Source organism: Artemia franciscana, chromosome 7, assembly GCF_032884065.1.
Source record: "Artemia franciscana chromosome 7, ASM3288406v1, whole genome shotgun sequence".
Classification (NCBI taxonomy): domain Eukaryota; kingdom Metazoa; phylum Arthropoda; class Branchiopoda; order Anostraca; family Artemiidae; genus Artemia; species Artemia franciscana.
In genome coordinates, this window is record NC_088869.1 from 3,857,140 (window position 1) to 3,880,522 (window position 23,383).

The 23,383-nt window shown below is 34.1% G+C and overlaps 1 protein-coding gene across 1 annotated transcript in view; it reads right to left on the bottom strand.

Annotated features, from left to right (window-relative positions):
* Window positions 1-11,630: 11,630 nt before the first annotated feature.
* Window positions 11,631-23,383, bottom strand: part of LOC136028745 (pinopsin-like) — a 97,632-nt gene continuing 85,879 nt past the window's right edge. The window contains exon 6 of the mRNA XM_065706629.1: window positions 11,631-12,285. Within this exon, the coding sequence (XP_065562701.1) occupies window positions 12,028-12,285 (258 nt within the window). The 3' untranslated portion in view covers window positions 11,631-12,027. The remainder of the gene's footprint in view (window positions 12,286-23,383) is intronic.

The following is a 23,383-nucleotide window of genomic DNA, read 5'->3' on the forward strand; positions in this document are numbered from 1 at the left end:
GCGCTGATTTTTTATCGTGAAACTTGTTGCATGTTGATTTTTTCTTATCGTGGAACTTTTACATTGATTTTTTTTGTCCTCACGAACTGGTTTTAATCATGGAATCTCTTGCGTGCTGCGTCTTTGTGCTGCTTTTTTCGTGAAACTTGTTGCATATTGATTTTCCTCTTCGTGAAACTTGTATATTGAATTTCTCTTTGTGAAACCGATTTTGCTCATGGAACCTGTTGTCTGCTGATTTTTGTTCCTGGAACATTTTTTATACTGATTTTTTTTTCGCGAAACTTGTTTCATGTTTATTTTTCTGTTCGTGAAACTTTCGCTTTGATTTTTCTCCTCGTGAAACTGATTTTGTTTGTTGACTTGTTGCTTGCTGGTTTTTGGTCATGGAGCCTGCCGTATGTTCATTGTTCTTTTTGTGAAATTTGTATATTGATTTGTCTCCTCATGAAACTGTTTTTGCTCATGGAACTTGTTGTTTGCTGATTTTTGATTTAATTGTGACACTTACTGCATGTTAATTTTTTCTTCATGATTTTGTACATTGATTTTTCTCCTCGTCAAACTGATTTTGTTTATTAAGCCTTTTGCGTGCTGATTTTTATTCCCAGAACTTGTTGCATACTGATTTTTGTTCGTGAAACTTGTTGCATGTAGATTTTTCTCTTCGTCAAACTTGTACAATGATTTTTCTCATTTTGAAGGAGATTTTGTTCATTGAGCTTGCTGCCTGTTGATTTTTTGTCCCTGGAGTTTGTTGCGTGCTGATTTTTGATCGTTAAACTTGTTGCATGATGATTTTTCCCATCGTGTAATTTGTATATTGATTTTTTTTCTCCTCAAGAAACTGATTTTATTCATGGAATTTTTTGCCTGTTGATTTTGATTCATGCAACTTGTTGTGTGCAGCTTTTTTTTCGTGAAACTTATTGTATATTGGTTTTTCTCTTCGTTAAACTTGTGCATTGATTTTCTTGCGGTGAGACCAATTCTGCTTATGGAACCGGTTGCCTGCTGATTTTTGTTCCTGGAAATTGTTGTGTACTTATTTTTGTTTGCGAAACTTGTTGCATGAATATTTTTTTCTTCTTGAAAATAATGCATTGATTTTTCTCCTCGTGAAACTGATTTTGTTTGTGGAACTCGTTGCGTGCTGATTTTTGTTCATGGAGCCTGTCGTAGGCTGATTTTAGCTCCCGAAACTTGTTGGATGTTAATTTTTCTCTTTGTGAAATTCGTACATTGATTTGTCTCGTCGTGAAACTGATTTTACTTTATTTACAAAGATAAATCGAGAAGATGAATTACTTTAAAAGTAAATCGAAGCCGTTTAAAATGACAGAAGGTCGTTTTACTGGTTCTGAACACATAGCTGAATTTCTGTGTGGTTATTTTGCAAATAAAGGAAACAGACTTTGTAATCAAGTGCGGGCTAACCTACGCACATCTATGAGTTTTGGATCAGTTTTGAAAGGCAACCTGCAAGTGAGAATTCCTTTGAATTTGCAAAATATTCGGAACGGGATGTGGCACAATTCCTTGCTACGATGAAGTCGAGTTCTAGCGGGATGGATGAGTTTTCGCTGAAACTCATAAAAGCCGCAAAAACGAGCGTTTTACCTGTCTTGACGCACCTTATCAACCTTTCTCTGGATCTTGGAGTTTTCCCGGGGGCATTAAAGATTGCAAGAGTGGTTCCTCTTCATAAAGGAGAAAAAAAGACGACCCATCGAATCGAAGACCTATATCTATTCTCCCATTTTTTCCCTAAGTTATATGAGAGAGCGGTACATGTCCAGTTAAGCTATTATATTCAAAAGAATAAATCTATAGTGGAAAATCAATTTGGGCTCAGAAAAGCGGTATCTACGGATATGACACTTTTGAAATTGGTTGATTGGATGAATGATGCATTTGAGCTGGTCTCATACCTGCAGCTGTGTTTTCGGATATGAGAAAACCGTTTGATACAGTGTACCACTCAGAGCTCATTCAAGTTCTTGACTCGATTGGGGTGAAGGAGTCAAGCCTGGAGTGGTTCTCATCATATCTATGCAATCGGTATCAGATAGTACAGAATGGATCATTTTTATCTTCAATTAAATAAAAAAAAACAAGTTTTTTTTAACTGAAAGTAAGGAGCGACATTAAAAGTTAAAACGAACAGAAATTACTCTGTATATGAAATGGGTTTTCCCCTCCGCAATCCCTCGCTCTTTACGCTAAAGTTTTTAATTGTTTTAAAAATTAGAATTGTGGAAAAGAGTCAAACTTTAGCGTAAAGAGCGAGGGATTGCGGAAGGGAAAGTCCATTTCATATACAGAGTAATTTTTCATATATTTTTCATATAGTAATAGTTGTTCATGATATTTCCCAGACTTTGGTCAAGTGCTGTAAGTGATCAAATCACGGTTTATGAAGATGTGATAAAAAGAGTAGCAACAATGAAGTATTTGGGGGTTTTTAATTGATGAAAACCTGTCATGGAAAAACCATCCAAGTGCGATAGCTGACAGAGCAGAGGAGAGCAGAGGTCATGAAGTGATGCTTAGATTTAAAAATATGGTCCCAAAAAAATTCTAAAAATCATTTATTTTTCTATGTTTTGTCCATATACTAGCCACGGATGCTCTATAGGGGCAAGTAATTTTGTAACATGTTTCAAAAGAGTACAAAATCTTCAGAATAGAGCTGTAAAATTATTGTCGGAATTTTATGATTCTGATGCGGTTCCTGCTCATGAGCACTTTAAAAAGAATAAGTTAATGGATGAATCCCAAGTTCGAGATTAAAAAGTCACTATTTTCTCTTATAAATATTTGAATAGCCTGTTCACCCATGCTTTTGAAAATCTTTTTACTTTTAATAGAGACCGTCATGATCATAGTACAGGAAAAGCTGATGACTTAACTCATGAGTTCAGAAGTACCACTCGAGCAGCTTTTGTGATTCAGCATAATGGTTCCCGTGTTTGGAATATATTGCCCGAGTGTGTGAAAAATATGCCTAGTCTTCCAGCCTTCGATTCACGGACTTCCTTCATCAATTGAGTTTCTTTTGTGTTGAGTAGTGCGATATTAATGTGGTTTTAACTAGCTGGAGGTGATAACCTCGCTTGCCCTTCCAAACGTATTGCCTTTCTCGGCAGGCGGATGGCGAGTAGTGTTTGTTTTCTTTTTTAGTAATTGTATATCTCTCTCTATTTCTCTCTTTATAAATTTCGCTCAATTTAAAATCAAGTCATGGGAACGGGGAGCGGCTCTTAAGATAAGATTTGGATTCAACAGTAATTTATAGATAATGTGCTCGAAAGAAGCCTCCTGGGAGAATGCTTAATATATTATGTATGAATAAAAATGGAATAGGAGAAAAAAATTTTCTAAGAGAAATCACTTGGTTCTATTTATTTCTAATTCTTCAAAATCTTTCATTTGTGACTTTTGCGTGTTTGCTTGCTAGGCGTGGTGTGGAAAAAATCATTAAGAAAACCTTGATGCATATGATTTCTTTTGATTGAGGTGCTTCCCCTCTGACTGAAAGTTCAAACTTACAGTCCCAGCTGTTTTTTTAGATATTTCACATATTCTCTTTTGACAGCATAGATACAAATAGGGATTTGCTAATAATCATTTGCAAATAGATGCAAATAATCATTAAGAAAACATTGATGCATATGATTTCATTTGATTGAGGTGCTTACCCCTCTGACTGAAAGTTCAAACTTACAATCCCAGCTGTTTTTTTTTTTAGATATTTCACATATTCTTTTTTGACAGCATAGATGCAAATAGTGTCTTTTGATTTGTTTCAACATTCCGCTCGACATGCCATTTTTACAACCTGGATGCATTTGGCATCTTTTGAATTAGCTTAACATCCCAGTCTGAATTTTCAGGAAGTTTCAACTTAATAGAATTTGGAATATGGAATAGAATAGAATCTGGAATTCATTCCAGAGATATTGCAGCTACATTCATTTAACACCAATTCATACATATTTCATACATAATATGTCATACATAATTCGATATTCATGCATAATTCATACATAATGTGTTCAAAGTTCGATATCTCCCACAAAATTTTCTGAATGTTTCAACTTAACACCCTTCCCTCCTATCCTTCAAATATTGAAGAAATTTCAATTTGACTACCGGGATGCTTAATGTGTCTTTTGATTTAGTTGTGCATCTCCCCTAGCATTCCTTAAAAGTTTTTACTTAATACCCTTAGCTCCTCCTGAGATCAATAATGACAGGCCCATTTGCGCCCTTCTAAAAACCTGGATGCTCCTAGTTTTTAATGATTTACATACCTCTCAACATCCTCTGACAGTTTAAACTTAATCCCTTAACAGTTCCTAAGGTAGTGCAGATACACCCTTTTGAGCACATGGATCCACACGGAGTCAGGACTCTTTTGATTTTGTTCAGTAGCTTTAGCTGTTGCAGTCGTAAGTTGTAACCGTCACAGTTTCAAGTAGTTACGGTCACAGTTGCATGGTCGCAGTTGCAAGTAGTCGTAATCGAAGTATATATGCAATATTGGTCTATAAACAAGGCTGTAACAGGACGGGGGTTGGGATGGCTTCAATCCCATAGAATCCCAAAAGTATGCAGGTTTTCTTTTCACTCCAATAATATTCCCCTCCCCATCTATCAAAAATTATGTATTTAAAATATTATTAAAACTTGTTGCAAAATTGGTTGCAAAAAACTTGTTGCAAAACCGAAAAAATACAAATATTCCTTCTATTGACTAATGAAAAAAAATTTAATCAAAAACGAACAAACATTGGCTAAAAAATGATTTGTCCAATAAATTGTTTTAAAGAATAGTAAAGAGCCATAATAAATCAAAGACGGACAAAAATAATAGCCCTAAATCATTCTGACTATAAACGAATGGAAATTATTACCAACACGTAAATAAGACCCAAAAACGAACAGAAACTGTAATGAATAATCAATTCTAACTTAAAACGAACAGAAATTGCCATAAACAGCAATAGGGCTAATATACCCTAAGTACTCTAAGGGTCAGAACTTCATTTGCACTTTACTGAAAACGAAATTTATTGTGACCTTCGTTTTTTATACCATTACCACATCAAAAATTGCCAAGACTTCCAAAAATGGATAATTAAATATTAAAGAATCAGTCCACTTTCATTACTTTTTTTCAGTATTCTTGATTATTATGGTGATTTTTCTTTTTTTGTTCTCGTTGTTGATGCTATGACATAAAAAAGGACATATTATTTATAACACTGAAAATTTAAAATAGTTACAGTGAAGTACAGTTTTGAACACTATACGATCAGTTTGTTTTCATCATATCTTCCCAGTGACCTTGATTATTATAGCGATTCATTTTGACTTTTTGTTAATGTTTTGGAAGATTAAAGCACACTGTTTGAACATATCCTGTTTTCAATAAAACACAAATGAAAAAATCACCATTTGATCCTTTAAAGCTAGGGGAGGGGGCCATAGTCCTATTTGTAGTGTTGTAGCCACAATCCTATGTGTAGTATTTTTTTTCGTTGTAAGTTTGAAATGAGTATTCAATTTAGCTTTAAATTCTTTTGGGATATATATATATATATATATATATATATATATATATATATATATATATATATATATATATATATTTATATATATATATATATATATATTTATATATATATATATATATATATATAAATATATATATATATATATATATATATATATATATATATATATATATATATATATATATATATATATATATATATATATATATATATATATATATATATATATATATATATATATATATATATATATATACATATATATATATATATATATATATATATATATATATATATATATATATATATATATATATATATATATATATATTTATATATTTATATAAATATAATCATACTAGCATCTCTTACCTATGTGTTCAATATGATTACTTATTTTAATTTCACTTCATTTTAGGTTTCATTTACTCTTTGATTATTATTTCTAGTCGTTTTAAGTTTAAGTTATTATAGGAATTTATTTCTTATTGTTTTATGTGTCATATAAGGCTATTCTTTTCTTTGAAAAACTTCTTTTTAGAAAGTTGTTAAAAAATCAATAATCAGAAATCAATTGCAAAATACCGGTAGGCTAAATATTAAAATTCAAAGAGAAATAAATCAATTTGTGGCAAATCCTTAGGCTATCAGGCTCCTTCTATCATGAAGTTCTGGTTGTAACCAGGCACATATTTTGGGGTCCTTGGGGCCTAGATCCCTACCCTTCCCTCAAGAAAGTCTGAAGTTTACCGTGTCTCTGGGTACTTCTTATTCAAATTATCAAAATAAAAAAATTTCCTTCCCTACCCTATGAAAAATTCTTGCGTAAATACCTGATTAGGACCATTCCTCTGATCTCTTTTTAAAACAAAATAAAATAGGGCTTAGAGTTCGTAAGCCCAAATAAATGTATCACAATTTGGAAATGACAGGATGAATGGTAATTGTTCCAGTGCTCATTTAGGAAGAGTTATTAAATTCAAATGAAAGAAACCGAATATATTCCAGTAAAAGAGGGGGGCTAAAAAGTAAAATTCTCAGATTAACCAAGTCAAAAATAGTTTTTGTGTCCCTTCTTCAACGAATTATTCTACAAAACCTAGAATTTCTTTTTTTAAGGGCTTCCAATCCTAATAATGGGGTTTATGAGAACTGAAGCCATCAGTGAGGGGCATTTGAAAAAATATGAGATTACAAAATAAATTTACTTAGACGTCTAGAAACTTGTGTGTATACCAAGACCTTAAACAGGGGAGGAGTTTGGAGGTTTGAACCCCCCCCCCCACCGTAAAGAGTTGTCCAACTCATAAAAACATTTTAAATCCATAAAAACACACTTATGATGTGTTTTTTAAAGGTTTTGGACACCACTCCCTCTAAAAAATACCCCCTCCAATTAAAAAATCCTGGATACGACCCTTGTATATACCCTTTATTGTCCTAGAAGCTATTTACAACCCTGTAATTTTCCTTTTTTTGTAAAATCATACTATCTATTAACCCACAATAAGTGTTTTACTTTGTTACCATCACTTAATTCATGAGTACACTGTTCCCTCTGAAGATCTGCCACATCCTGGCAAAATTTCCTGAGGTGGGTTCCAAGCCACATGATTAATGATTGGAATGGCAATCATTCAGATTTCTGCTTTGTTATTATTTCATTTCAGCTTCTTCTTCTTCTTAACACTACTGTTCAAGCTTCACAAGCTTTCTAATGCAAAATATTTTTGATAGCCCATATCACCGTGTACGGTTCCAAGATATGCCTGACTACTTGTTAGGAATTTTGGGCAATTCCAAGAATTCATGAGGATTGTTGCGACAATCGTGTCTTACCAGAAAAAAAAAAAACAGTATCCGCAAATATTAATGGTTTGTCAAGCTCCCTTATCAGCATGTCTAAAATGAAAAATATTATACATGACAACTGTTGAAAACAGACAGACTATTTTGAAATTACCCTTGGCTCCCTAGCTGTCAAACAGTTCGTGGTAACGAACTGTAAGTAAAGAGCGATGTGGCTCAACAGTAACCAAAATTCTAAAAAACAGAATTTTGACATCAACAGATATATCAAAAGAATCGGTTTATTATGTTGATTCCAAATATATAAGATTCATTTAGTGTTATAAATAATGAACTGAGAGCCTGAAGAAATTGCCTGATTTTAGAAAAAACAGGTAAACACCCACTAAAAGTGAAGAAATATTAATATAAATCAAAACATCAAACAAGCTTCCATCTGCAAAAATGTGGAATTTTGTGTTTTTTGCCAGAAGAAAGATCGCGTAGGCGTGTTTATTTATTTATTTTCTTTTATTTGTCATTTTCTTCCCCAGGGGTGATCGCGTCGAGCAAATAGTTCTAAAATATCAAGAAAGATGCGTTCGAACGGAAATTAAAAGTCCTAGGTATGTTTATAAGTGATTAAAAAGATAGGAGGGCAACTGGCCCCCTTCCACCCACCTATTGACTAAAAGTAATCCAAATAAAATACTCAGATAGGCCGGCTGTTCAGCATAGTTGAAAAGCCTAGTAACTATTTCTTTTAGGATAATAGCAAGGGATAGACTCTGTTATCCTCCAATCCTTACCAAGTCACAAAAACGATATGTTTAGCAATGTTTAGTATTCCCAGTGTTTAGTCAATAATCTTGTACATGTCAAACAATAAAAGGCTGATAAATAGTTCTGGTTTCAGATTATGATACTAGGTCATCGGTGCGGGTGTTTTAACACCACTGCAGTTTTCTGCCACCGTGTGTTTCCCGCCACCCAGGAAATCTTGCATACTCAAGAGGATTAGTTGGGTCAGAACAGACAGGTTAGGTCGGTTAGGTTCAGTTAGTCTATGTCTATGTCTATTTCTATGTCAATGTCTATGTCTATGTCTATTTCAATGTCTATGTCTATCTATGTCTATGTCTATGTTTTTCTCTATATATGTGTCTCTGTCTATGTTTATGTCTATTTTTATGTCTATGTCTGTGTCTGTTCTTATGTCCAAGTTTAATATCTATATCTATTCTCACCTGCATGAATTGAGAAGTGGCGGAAAATATATGGGGGCGCAAAACCATGGTGGTGTTAAAATACTGCTAGAGCTCATCAGCTTCTCCTAAATATTAATTAGCTCAGTAAAGGTATAATATGATTTGGTAAAGCGATATTATGACTAAATACACAACTTTGTACCAGGCTTGGTGCACATTGTCATGATTGGCACAATTCCACCACGCTTGACACAGTTCTACCCCGCTTGTCACAGTTTTACCCCGTTTGGCAAAGTTCCGCCCTATTTAGTACAGTCCCACCAGCCTTGGTACGTTTTAGCCACGCTTTGCACGGTTCTGCCAGGCTTGGCACAGTCTCACCACGCTGGGCACTCTTGGCAAGTGCCACCTGGTGTACATGATTTCTGAGAGTCGAAATCCCTTGGAAATCACTAATAAAAGCCACCCTACCTAATTTATGGGTGATTATCAATTTTTTTAAATTTCCGGCTGCTGTAAGCACGAGCCGTTCTTTACTTGCAGTTTGTTGCCACATAATTATATAGCATATAAGAAATAAATATAAACCCCAACATTTCTATTTCTACGTCGATAAAAAAACAAAAAACCTTTTCAACACATGCCTAGACCCTATTGAGAAATTTCATGACGATCCTCGATATGTCCTTTTTTCCTCACTACCTTTGTGCCGGTAAGTAGAAGAACGTTGTCTTGTATATTACAAAGAAAACATTTTTCCTCAGTATGAGGGGAACTGTAATAAGAAGGGACTCGCAATTTTCGGCAATAAGAGGGGCCCTGCCTCACTTATATCCAAATGAAGGAAGTTTAAAAATCATTCTATACCTCCTCCGCCTCCCAAGCCCCCTTCTATATTCAACTGGATGCTCAAGGAAAGTTAGAAAACTTGGGTCTAAAAAAGTCACTTTTGAAGGTTCTACGTACGAATGACTGACCCAACCCAATAATGATTTTTGCAAAATTACACATGTTGTACATAATCTTATCATACATTAAATTAATCAAATGGTTAAATGAAGTTTTGAAATATACGTCTAAATTAACGGTCTATTTTACAGAGACTTCTTGACTATTTTTCAACGAATGGACACTGCCTGGCATTACTGCCTCTGAAACTGGGACACTCATTATATAATTTTGCAATAGTTTGAAATTCATTGTTCACCTCAAAATTCCCATTCTGTAGCTACTTTACGCCCTTTGGAAGTCTAGTTTGGTGCTACAAACTGGGAGAAAGTACCATTTACTTGTGGCATAACCTTTTTGGCTGCTGAAGAACAACACTCAAATTTCTGATTTTAGTTTGAATGAGTCGTTTTGCGGTTTTCAAGAACCGCTGGTTCTTGAAAACCGCAGAAATAAAACCCTACCCTACACAACCCTAGAGAAAAAAAGAAACAGCAAAGGTCAACAGGTAAACCCGCATGCATGGTCTTCCTTCACATACATCACTTCCCCCTTTGGGGGTTTGCCTCCATTTTTTGAAAATGAGGTGAATTTTCAGCGTGTCAGAATCAGATTCAGCGTATCAGAGAACTTCAATGTAGGGGTTTCAAGCTTCCATCCCCGAAGATGCGGAATTTTTTAGTTTTTGCCAGGACAAAGATCCCGCATGCGTGTTTTTTCACCAGTTGCGATCGTACTGAACAAATGATCCTAGAACTTCGGAAGAAGGCTTATTCTAACTAAAATTAACAGCTCTAGTTCCCTTTTTAAGTGACCAAGATTTTGGAGGGCAATTAGTCCCCCCTCCTCCTATACGCCTTTCCCCCCAAAGTTGTCCGATCGAAGTTTTTAAATAGCCATTTGTTCAACATAGTTGAAAAGTCTAACAACTATGTCTTTGGGGATAACATGACCACCATAGCTCCTTGGGGAAGGACTGTAAGTTATGAAATGGACCCATAGTTTACGTATAGTGTTTGTTATATATGAGTATACAGGCATTTTTTCGTGGGGAGAATTTACCAGAATCTACTGCACAAAATTCTTAATATTTCTCTTGCCGACTCGATTTTACACGTGGAGATATTCCGGGAAATTCTCCGGGGAAAATTTTCAGTGGGATTGGAATTGTCTTGATTAATATTGGGATTTTATAAGGCCCAAAGCTTCAAAGAAAACAGTTAAGAAATTAAATACTCTTTCAGATTTAATTTAAAGTTGCTTTAAAAATACTTTAAACAAGTATTTTTTATGTTTTTTTCATGGGGGGGGGTTCCGTTGGAAAATATCTCCACGTTTTTTTTTGCGTGAGCAATTTCTTACGAGGAATGGGGGTCTGGGAGTAAAATTGCAATGAGGGGATATTTAAGGCATGATTGGAAAAACAATCAAACATTGAAGTATTTTCAAATGAAAGTATGCTAAGGAGAATTTTCTGGGTGGAATCGTCCCCAAAAATTTTTCTGAGGGTAATTTTAGCCAAGGATGGATTTTTTTGGGATAAATTTTCTTCGGAGATTTTGCGTGGGAGGAACTATTCATGGAGTACTTTTTGGGAAAGGAAATATTCCACGGAGGGGGAGACAGATTTCCCAGAATTATTTGAAAAACGATCAGAAATTAAATAGAAAACAAACTTTTTTTCAACTGAAAGAAAGGAGCAGCAAAAAACTTCATTAAAGCATACGAGCAGAAATTATTTCGTATGTGAGGGGATTGCTCCCTACTAAATATTTTACTCTTTACGCTAAGGTTTGAATTTTGTCGCGGTTCCTTAAGAAAGACTTCTGAAACACAAGGGCCGTTCAATTAAAATAACACATGTTTTTGAATACTAAAAAATTCTAGAGTGGAGAGCGAGGTAATGATAAGGGGATTCACCCCTCTCATATATGGAATAATTTCTATTCTTTTTAAGTCTTAATGTTGCTCCTTACTTTCAATTGAAAACAAACTTGTTTTTTATTTAATACTTTAAGGAAGAACTGAACTTGTGAAACTAGCCGGATTTCTAAACTTTTAAAAGTCCTAAGCTTTTATGGAAAACAATTTTAAGAAATTAAAGACTTTTAGATTTAATTTAAATTTGCTTTCAACATACATTAAACAAGTACAAGCTAAAACTATAAATAATATCATACTCCTTATTTATTTACTAGATTATTAAACACATTTAAAAACTGTTCAGACTCATGAGTTGGTCATGGTGACCTCAATATTCACTGATATAATAGAAAATGACAAAAAATATAAAGAGCAGCAAGATTTTCTCAGGGGGGGGGGCAGTAGCCTATGTCTAAAATCAGTCGAGTAACGAACTGCTAACTTCATAGTGGAAGTAACAACCTGATTAGGATTTTTACAAATATACTAGTGTTATATAATAATATTATATAATAATATATAAATGGCCGATCTTTGGCTTTGTATTATATGTTGGCTGTTCTTCACTTGTGAATTTTTCAGCTATCACCCAAGTTATTTTTAACATCCGAATCACTTGGACTTTTTGAGGAGTGTGCTTCTGCTGGTGCTATGTCTGAAAAATCTTCAATATGACAGATTTCTTTTCCAGTGTCTTGAAGAATCGTGGCAATTGAATTTTCTTTTGATTGATTATTTACTAGGGGAGGGCTCTTCCTTTTCCGAGCAATATAGCTGTTCTTCTGCTGCTCTGGAAGTGAGGCACAACCAAAAAGACTCATCCAAGATTTTTGAAGCTGCAATGATATTTTTAAGGGTTAAATAAGGAATTAAAAACTCCTACAACGTAATCTTAAAAGTATAATGACGCAGAGACCTTGCTGATGTAAAACAATCAGTGGAGTAAATTAAATGAATAAGAAAATAAAAAACATAAAATATTAAATATAAAATTGTAGTGCCCTAGTTTTTGATTACATTCTTTTAACAAACGATGGAACAAATTAAATATTTTTTTTTCCGATTTACAAATCTGATTTTTTTTTTTGCTTTTCTGAAAGCGATTGAATAATAATAAGAAAATATTGAAGAGAGACTATAGAACAGCATTAGAACTTGAAACGAATAGAAGTTATTCCGTATTTGAGGTGTGCTGCACCTTCCTCAAAGCCCGTTCAATGTATTACAGTTTTATAGTGTTTTACGGTATTCTTGAAGACCTTTAAATGAAGTATAAAAAATAGTTAAATCCTTTTTTTCCCGAAAAGGAATTTTTTTCAGAGATTATTTTGTATTTCACTGTAGAATAAAAGGATTCTCCGTATTGAACTGCTATTTATTGTGCTATACTAAAAACATTTATGAGTGACACAAACATAGCTGATGGGTGATTGCATCTGTTTAATTCACTGACTTCTGCTGCTTCTACTAAAACTCACTGCAGCTCCAAGCACAGACAGACGGACAGAGAGACAGACAGACTGACTTATGCCACCAGAGCTATTTAAATCTCTCCTTATGACATTTTCCATACCATTCAGGAACTATCTGCCTTTCCTTGGCCCTAGACGGTTGCCCGAAGAGGATGATAGTGGGCGATCAGTCCTCCTTCATCGGCAGGATGTGTCCTAACCATCTTAACCTTTCTCTCATTATAGTTCTAGAATATACCTTTGGAAACATTCAAACTGAAAAGCAAACTTAAAGTAAATGCATATCAATAAGTTTTTCTGTCCTTCAGGCCTTGTGCTTCTCTATTTGCCTTTGTGTTGAAGCCGTACTTTTTGACTGGCTATCCTTGATAGCCAGTCAAAACTTCCAGTCGGTAAAACTTTAGTGCAAAGAGCAGGGGTTGAGGAGGGAGCAGCTTCGATATTTTTTGTTCGTTTCTAAGTTTTATGCCATTCTTCAAATTCATTAAAAAAACAGTTTCTGTTCATTTGTATTATTTAAACCAGGATTACTCTAAAAAGAACACGGACTGTTCAATCGAACTCCAATCTTGCTATGAAAGTTTCACTTTTGAAAAACAATGCTTCAAAAAAGAGAGTTCATTTAGGGTGTTTTTTTTTAATTAAAGTAGCATATTCTAAAATAAACTATCGTCTCAACAATAAGAGGAGAGCATTCATCCCCTTAACATCCATACTGCATGCTCTATCCTATATTTATCCATATTTTTGTTAGAGACATATGGGGCACCATACACCAGGTATGACCTCAGGGGCTAAGAGCCTGCATTATTACCATTTCATTAGTTCTCAAGACTTTTTCTTAATAACGTTTCAACCCTATTCAGGCCAAAATTGCTGTTTTACTTGTCAACAGTTAATAATTCAGCACTTTTCCGCGGCATAATATCTTTTGTTACTTAAAAAAGAAGATAGACCTTTAAATTCTCATGCAAATTCGCGTAAAGAACCGAGTCCTTCAATATACTATTATGTATTTATTATAAAATGTATATACTATTACATATACTTTATTTACTATGTATATGTTTTATATGTACTACTTCCTTCTTTGTTTTCTTGCTACTTCGTATAGAAAGGAGGGGCGTAGTATCTGTGGGAAGGGACCATTCTAGGAAGGATCCTGGGCGCGTGATTAAAGGAAAACCAAACTTCTTCTTTCCCAGCTTTGCAACCCAGTCCTCCTTATTCCCGATCATCTGTAACTGCTATTGCTAATTCTAATAACTCACAGCAGCATCAAGTCGCCTGAGGCCAACACAGCTAAGCACACTCCCCCCTTTAACCCAATCTATCCCTGGTCTCCCTCTTGACACCCTCTCAGGAAGTTCCCATTTCCTTTAAATCTTTATTTATGAAATCCAACCACCCCAGACGACTGTTATCTATACATGGAAGAAGAAATCTAAAGGACATAGACTTCATATTGTACATACAAGTTTTATTAATAAACAAATTCGCAAAGATTTTTAACCATTTCAATCTTAGGGCACTGAAATTTATATTATATAGATAGGAAAGAGTATTTTCAACTAGAAACTGTTCAATTAAGGATCGTCTACATAAATGCTGAGAAATTCACCATAAGTATATCCACGAAATCAAAAAAGAAATATACTAGTGCATGAAAACCACAGCTTCTGATTGGTAAATCTTGTACTCGTTCCCGATTTTTAATAATAACTTTTCTGCTTTGCTCAAGAATGTTTTTGATGTGAGCAGCGTAGAATGCACACGACAGGCCAAGAGGATCAGAAACTTCAATATTCCTTGCTGTTTCAAAGCTGCAGAGCCAAAGTCGCGTCTTTACATTTGATTGACTAATATTAACAATAATGTTATCACTTTGAATATGGTCAAGAATATCCGGGGGAATGCAATAGGATTTGTATTTGGACATATAGGATCCAAATTCAACATATTAATTATATGATTTGTGTTTATGGTGCCAAGTCTAGTAGAACACTGCCATCGCGGATAATTTCTCAATAGGTTTCAAATTAATTAACCGAAATTAATGCTACTCTCCTTCAATGGCTCGGCAAATGCATACTCTAAACGTAATGTGCCCATTTAGGCAATACTCATATCTTGAGTACCAGACAAATGCAATACAATGATACATGAGTTTTAGCAAACATGTCTCCAATTATACCTATTTCGAATAGTTATAAATCTCGATTTAGGAATCGCATTGTCAATTCATTTTGGGTACTATAAAATTCATCAAAAAATAAGTTGTATATTCGAATTCCAAATACTTTACATGCAAGAAATGAAAGTACAAACATTTCAAATTTATGTGGGTGATTTGTCCTTGATGCTATGGCACTAGCACTTTTCACAAAAGCCAAAGCGAGTTTTTAAAGAATTTTGCCATTGATAAATGACAAAATTGATTTAGGTACATGAACTCATAGTAACATGTCGTTGATTCGTGATTGTTTGCGGGACGAGCTGTTTGACAGTATTTCCAATAGTTGTTGATTTTTGAATTGCCAAAGCAACAGAACTAATAACCTTTTTTTCGCGCATTACATATTGACGAGTTGAGAAAAACTGTTACATCAAGGGAAGTACCAAATACTTTTTGCAAAATAAAAATAGATAAGGCAAGTTGTATCTTCATATCTGTCTTAAATTTGGGAGGCATCCATTGAGGTATTTTAAACATTTAATGATTTTATTTTACAACCAAGCGTAAATCTTTAGTTGTCCAATCTCTAAGTATATTGCTAGTGTCAGTGTCCGTTTTATGTTCATATCCAATAGTTAAGCCTCTCAATAGCTTATAGGATATAAGAGTCATCAACATTAATTGTATGTTGCTTGCATAGTTTCAATGATCGTTGCTTGTGTTCACCAAAATTCTGTTTATGTGGAGACTTATTTGTCTAGACAAATTGTGTTGTACACAGTTTTCATAGGATAGCCCCTTGGCTCCAATTGGTTTTCTCTGTTAGATTTTTTAACAGTCACATGCAAATCTATAAATTTGGAAGTCAAATCCGTGAAATAGTCTTCACAGGAATTAGTTTGAAAGTGAAGGTTTTCAGAGAGTGGCTGTTGCGGATAAAATTGTTCATAGTAACCATGTTTTAAATTCACATCAGCATTTTCCGCATTGAAAAGATTTAGAGACCCTGCTACTGAAGTCTGAGACTCTTTATGTGGTAGATATGCCATTTATAAGAAAAGAAATCCTTTTTCGATTTAACAATTTTTACTATTGTTGAAACTAACCTGAGGTGAGACTGGTGGGTGATGCGTTGTTTCTCGTCCTTTTGAAAACTTTTCCGATTTGTCTTGATCTCAATCACTCGCCAAGGGATCGTAAGCTGGACCTGAGATTTTGCGAAACAGTTTCTTTAAAATCATTCCCAGAGCGCCAATCATGTAGCGAAGAGAATTCAAAATCTGTGGCAAAGTAATATATTTTTTAGCAAAGGTAGTGCAGAGTGAAACAACTTTGGAGGCCAATTACACAAACTGTAGCCCAACATGGACGAATGACCCTTGTAATAATCCATTCCATGACCCAATTGTTTTGGTCTAAGAGTAGCAATATCTATATCAGGACAAATGAAAGTGCTTTTTCTTTTAGTCTTCTCACAAATTAGGTAAAAAATGATATATAATCACAGCAAAACCTTTTGTTATTGCTTGAGAATAATTTAATTCGCCTGTTAATGTTAACTGATTGAGTTCCAAAAACAAAGTGTTTGCTGGAACATATTGAAGGCGCTTTATATTGTAGTGGTGAATGTGTTTGTGGGTGGTTTTTCTTTCAAGAACACGGTATTACCGACTCAGGATGTCTCAATAAAGGAGGCACAAAGAAAAACCTGATTTTTCTGATGTGAAGCCGGGAGCTTCCTGCCCTTCTACCATTGATTATATTTTGTTTATAACCGAGAATATCTCTCAGAACCTACTCATTGTCAATGGCAAAATTAATGTAATTTTTTCCTGTTCTATTGAATAGTCAAACTGAAATGCATCATTTTTACGAGAAGAGTTTCTTCTATTGATAGGACGAAAAATCATTCATACTACTCTGTTCTTTGTATGGTAACGTGATGAAAGGATATTCAACCAAGTTAATTGACTATTATATAATTGACAAGTTAATTGCTTGATAACGAGTTGCCAATCATGTGGTATAGCAATTATATCCTATTTGCGATCTTTTCTCATGATAATTTAAGAGTACAATCAACAAGAGCAACTTCATACTTCCCTTCAAATTTGATGAGTGTCGAAGGTTTTGTCCAAAATTCACTTGCTTTATTCAAATCATCACAGAGTGGGTCAGAAATATTTGACATGAATGTCACATTTATGTATCATGGACACGAATCATTAGGCATTATGAACGTCTTCAGCGGCAATCCAAGAATCAAAATCAGAGTTGTATCCTAACCAGCGATCAGGCAACTATCTCTTACGCTTGCAAGTACGATCTTGAATGTCTTTACAATTTGATACATTTCATTGATTTTTACTTTTCGTATTCACACTCCTAAAAACTACCGCGAATTTCGTCATCTTTCATAACACGTAAATGATACGCTACAGGTTTAGTGTGTAAGATATTTGACACTTTAAAAGTTCAGTGTAGTACACGTAATTCTCCCTTTCAAAAAATTACTTGTTCCATTCATTCAAACTGTATCACCAGCAATAAATTTATTCTTTTTCACTTCCCTCTCCTCGTTGCAATATGGTTTAAGAAAAATTTCAAGTGTTTCTTTCGCGTGATGAAATTCAAACGAACTATGATTGGACAGGGATTGAGGAAGGCATTGATTACAAATCAACATGATTTATCTAAATCTTGAATTAAAGCACTAGTGTTTTCAATTTACAATATCTTTAGAGTAAAAGTCGAATTCTTCGTATCAAATGTTCAAACAATGTAACCTTTATAGGACTTTGACTATTATAGAGTATTGTAGTATTTCAATAAAAGCTTTATTACATGTGGATTAACTAATTCACTACCAGGATCCGTTTGAATTTTCCTATAATCTTGTTCAAAGATAGATTCAGGGTCTTTAGCTGCTTTATCACCTCTCTTTGAATGCAATGGTACAGCATGTATATAGCGACTAAAACTGCAAGTAACTGCAAGTACAACTGACTGCAAGTAAATTATACCTGTAAAGGCGATTGTGATGTCTTCGAAGGTTATGTAAAGTCAAAAGAGCTGCTTGTAATTAGTACCATGCAAAAAGCTTTAGTTTTTTGATAATGATTACCACGAACTCTGTGATTGCGATGAAGATTGTATTTGGGTTCCTTCTGTAAATACTATGTCATCAACTTCTCTTCAACTCCATCAACTCGGGAAGGCGAAGTGGGGGAACTTGCACTTCTCGCTTTGCCAATATTTTCATAAACTCATTTCAAAATTTGATCCATTTTGAATGTAACGCTGTGTGAAGTTTCCACTACCCTTTTGAATACTAATAGGTGATGCGGTGCTATTAAAACGACTTTGTTTGATACCTCTTAAATCATCATCATCAATAGGTGTACTAGTTTTTTTCCAAAAACGATGTAAAAACATATTTTGAACCTTGACCATATTCCCTTAATGGATTTTTAATATGCTTAGTCCCTATAAGGTGTTTTGGGAAATTGATGACTAAAAACTTTATACAAATTACTATCAAAAGATTCAAGTCTTTCACAGTTTGTAGTAAAATCTGATTCCATATAAATCAAATTGTAACACTTGCCGTAAGTCTTGGCTTCATTCTTTTTGTCATCAATTTATACGTGTTCGTTTTCAGTGAGGTCAGCCGAGGATCTTTTACTTTGCTCACGATCTGAATGGGGCAATGTCTGCAATGCTTGTTACAAGTTTAGATAAATCTTCTTCCTGCTTTGGTTATGCTGATGATGGTGTTGAACTTTCAAAACTTGGATGTTGGGGTGGATCAATGACATTTAGTTTTAGCGCTCTTTCATGGTATGGTTTATGCTTGTCAACAAATCGAAGGATATTTTGAAGCAAAGTTAATTTGTCATTGCCGGCAATTGTCTCATTGTTAATAAATTAATCAAGAATACCTTCGAAACGTTCTTTTGGTGAAAGAACGATTTTCATTAGTGTCAAGTTCCAGGGTTTAGCCATCTTTATAGATAATACTATTTACAGGTCTTGCAATTATTCAAAGCAACAATTAAAAGAAACTACCACAAGCTTGAACAAACCTTTTTCTTTTAAAATCCTTTTCTTTTTTGTAAACTAGAGCAAATACAAGTGAACTATGTTGCTTTGTCCATTGCTTAACTGCTTTTTGTAGTTGAACATTGCTATCAGTTAAATTTAAACAAAGCTCAGAGATGAGATTAATGAATTCATTGTCAATGCTATGTTTGAGCATAGCATTCCTAAGCCACAGTTTTGAATTACTAAGGATGGAAAATAATGTCTGTTTTCCAGTAGTTTCTTCTGTGTCATGATGGTAACTAATGACCTTCTTAATGTTCACGGGTTGATATACAGTAATTTTATTGCCAAAGATATCCGTGACCACACGTAACTCCACAAAGTGTGTTTTGATAAAGATCCAATAGAATATAACCATAGGGTTTATTTGTAGCTTGATTGTATGCTGAGACTAGAAATTTCGGTTCCCCAGGATATATTTGTTTGTTTAAATTTATAAGAAAACTTGATTTACGAACAACCCCATAAATAATATAGTAAGTAAAATTCAATGAAAGTGTTCTCATAAATTTAGTTTGATGAAAAAGATTATGGAAAACAACGGTTACGTTTAATTTTTAGGAACAACGGTACGGTGAATTTAACCTCATGGGCAATAGTCTTTATAGTGTCATAGGAATCTTGCCACAAATTATAGCAATAATAGATATTTTTCGGATTTTCTAAGAACCTTTTATCACGATTTTGAATTATTTTTGTTAAAAGTTTTGTATTTACTAGCTGGTCAGAGGAAGTGGTGAGAAGGTTTTGGCTTCCGCTGTGATGGGTGAGGGCCGGATGCGGCCTGGGGCGTGGGGCAGTGCTCTTAAAGTAAAATTAAGTGCTCATAAAATAGTATAAAATTAAGCACTTCTTAAGAAATCAATTCTACCACTGTGCAAAAAAAAAATAAAACTTATGAAAGCACAAAAACACATTGGTGAGCTTGAAAGTGAAGAATAGATATTAAGAAAAACTTGTTAGGGCTGAAAAAAGTGGCCCTACTACCAACTATTGAACTTTATCCATACCAAGACGCTGTCTCTTTACACATAGGTTTTGACCTGAGATCAGGTAATGCCGTGTGGTAGTATCCTCACACCATCCGCATGCTAATATACTTTTTCTTATGTGGCTGACAAGGCATTTTTCTCAACTCTAAAGGTGTAGTTTTCATATTTTCGAGAACGAATTACCATGACTTTCGCTCTTAAATAATTTTCTTAATAAGTTTCTACACAGTTCCTATAAACACTCATGTTGAAATTTTCCTTTAGATGGTGTGAAGGAGACCCCTTTGCAGACTTTTTTTTATATTTGCATTGTGCGTTTGCACACAGTACACCCTTATACCTGTAAGTACACCGTGAGTTATCAAATTGCGCCCCGTCTCGGATTTTAAAAATACAAAACTTATTTGGGGCCTGGCGCTTAACTAGCTCCGGAAAATTCGACTCATCCCAGTTCGTATGGTCCATTTAAGAGCTAATGCGCCCACCATTTTCCAAATCATCCAATATATTATCTTTTTTGTCTTTCAACAGGAGTGAATTATACACATTGTAATTAAATTCCAACATGAGTTTTTGGAAATTTCTAAAATTACACAACTAGCGGCAATATTCTTATTTAAAGCTATCTTTCTTTTTCTTATGCAAAAGGGCCACATTGGAGTCCGTGAATGATGTGAAGTTATGGTATGCAATGATTCGGGCGCATTCTTTTGGGTTGGTTACACCGTCAAAAGAATCTTATGGCGCACACTCTCGCATTTTTACGCATTTTTACCATAGGCTAAGTTTAATGATCCCCTTTGCAACTTTGATTTTGCCTCAGTGTGTTTACTGACAAAGGTGTAAGTAAACCATCTTTATAAGGCTTTTGAATGAATTGGAGGGTTCTATGGATCTTTGTACAGCTGGCAAGCATTCATCGCGAAAAAACGCGATGGAAAACAATATTCCGTTTCGGATGATGGTTTCCAGTAATCTTTTCTCTTGAAGATTTCCAGTGCATACCACCATCCTCTACCGAAGAAATTTTATAGGAACTCAATGAATCCTTAAGCACCAGTCTGTCTGTGCATGGGAAAACAAAATCTTTTTTCTGATTATGAACTTCCACTGGTATTTCACCGTCAATTCAAAAAAAATATCCTTTCGGTTGATTCTCCTCACTAACGGCAATGCCAGGGAAAGTTGGATCATAAGGATTTTGAAGCCATTCGTAATTCCCACACGGAAAAGAGCAGCAAGATATTGCTGACGGATAAAGGAAATTCACATCAAGAAAAGCTGCATTTGTTTTATCACTAGGGCGTCGCCCAGTCAGATTGGTTTTCAGGATATGATCCTTGTGAAAAATATTCCCTCCCCTTAATGACTCTCCATGAATAAGTGCTGATCCACGTCGGTAATCAGACCTATTTCTTCTTTACTGATTTTAAGAATTAAATTTATCACCAGATGAGGAGTTGAAAAATAATAACCCAAGTCTAACCCAAATTCTTCATAAATTTTGTCTTTATTTGTATGGACAGTATCCAACATCGTCAATACACCACTCGCCTGGTACATTTTACAGTGATACTCAGTAGTATAGTAATTGGTGATTCTGCCTTTCCTATCTCATCCATTTAATTTACATCATTTGCAGTTCATTTTGCATCATTTTAACATCAAATATTGCACAGTTTGAACATTTTCATCCCTACACTCATAAGGAAAACAGGTTTGGACTTTTCACAATGTAAACATGGGTTCTAGGTCCTACTTGGATAAACTCGTCAATTGAAGCCCTTTTCAATTTAATTATTACCATTTTAAATGAAAATTTCCAACATTTTTACGATTTCCAACCTTTAGCTTTAAAACCAAAATAGATCATATGAAACAAGAACTTATTGGACTTGTGAAACAAGAGTTTAATTATATTCCATTCTTCCTACACTACTAATAAAATGTAATAATTTAATACGATTTAATACTTAGTGGATAGTTAGATGTCAATATCCAAATAATTGAAAATATCTTTCCCTTTCCTTTCTTTAAGCTTTAAATTCGTACCTTTATCCTATTTTTTAAATGTCCTTTCTAGATAAGTTGCTTTAGAATGAAAACACTTAGGTGCAAATAGAACAACATTTCTCTTTTAAAATCAATGAATAATCTTTCCATATTTAGTTGTAACACATTTCATTGTTTTATCCTGTATTTCATTCCATTGTCTAAATCTTCTTTCCTAATCGTTCGATTATATTTATTTTCCATTTTTATTTCGTTTAAAAGTTTCTCCCCTTGTTGATAAATAATTTTATTATACAAATTTTCTGAATTAAAAATAAGATTATTCGTTTAATAATCTTTGGTTTTCTTAATAAATTTCCTTTTTCAGAAAGATTTTTTCGGAGTAAATCCAAACACGCGTCAGAATCATTTTGAGTAATGACGTGTTATTTGGTTACCCATAGGTGTATATAGCCTTAGCCTTCTTGGAAAAGACGGTTTGTGCTCCTAAGATTTTGGAAAATATAGGGCAGAAAGTAAGAAGAGTTTTATTTATGCCTTGAACTTTACATAATTTATGCAATATTTATAACCATTTAATTTGACTTCTTTCATATATTTTTCATGAGGAAAAAACTGTAATATTTTGCGTAATTTATTTTCTCGTTTAATTATTTGTTCATTAGCTAATTTACCCCATCTGCACATAGCAAACAATTCTAAATATAATGCTTAAGCAGTTCTCAGCCTTTCTTTCTGCTATTCTTAGGTATTTTTAAAATATTTCAGTCAGAACTGTCCCAAAACTTAAAGAAGCAAGTGGCAACATAGTGAAAGCAGATAAATATGAAACACTTAATATAAAGTTGGATACTAGGAAAGCATTGCTAGTATTTCCGTAATATTTACGACTTCCACGATAAACAAGCTGTCTCTTTTCTAATTTTTCTTCAATTTATATTTGAAAATGATCTTATTCGAAGTCTTCTAGCGGTTGATGGTTTCATCTCAAGGTTGGATTTCAAAAGAATCCTATAATTCTGTAAATGAGTACTTGAGATCATTGAAATAACAAGTCCAATGCTTCCCAGGCGATCCCATGGAGTCATAACTGATGATATCGAATTCTTTTTTCTTTATTTTACTTTGTAAGTTATTTCGAGAAAAAACGGCAAAAATAAGAAATACGACCTGTCAG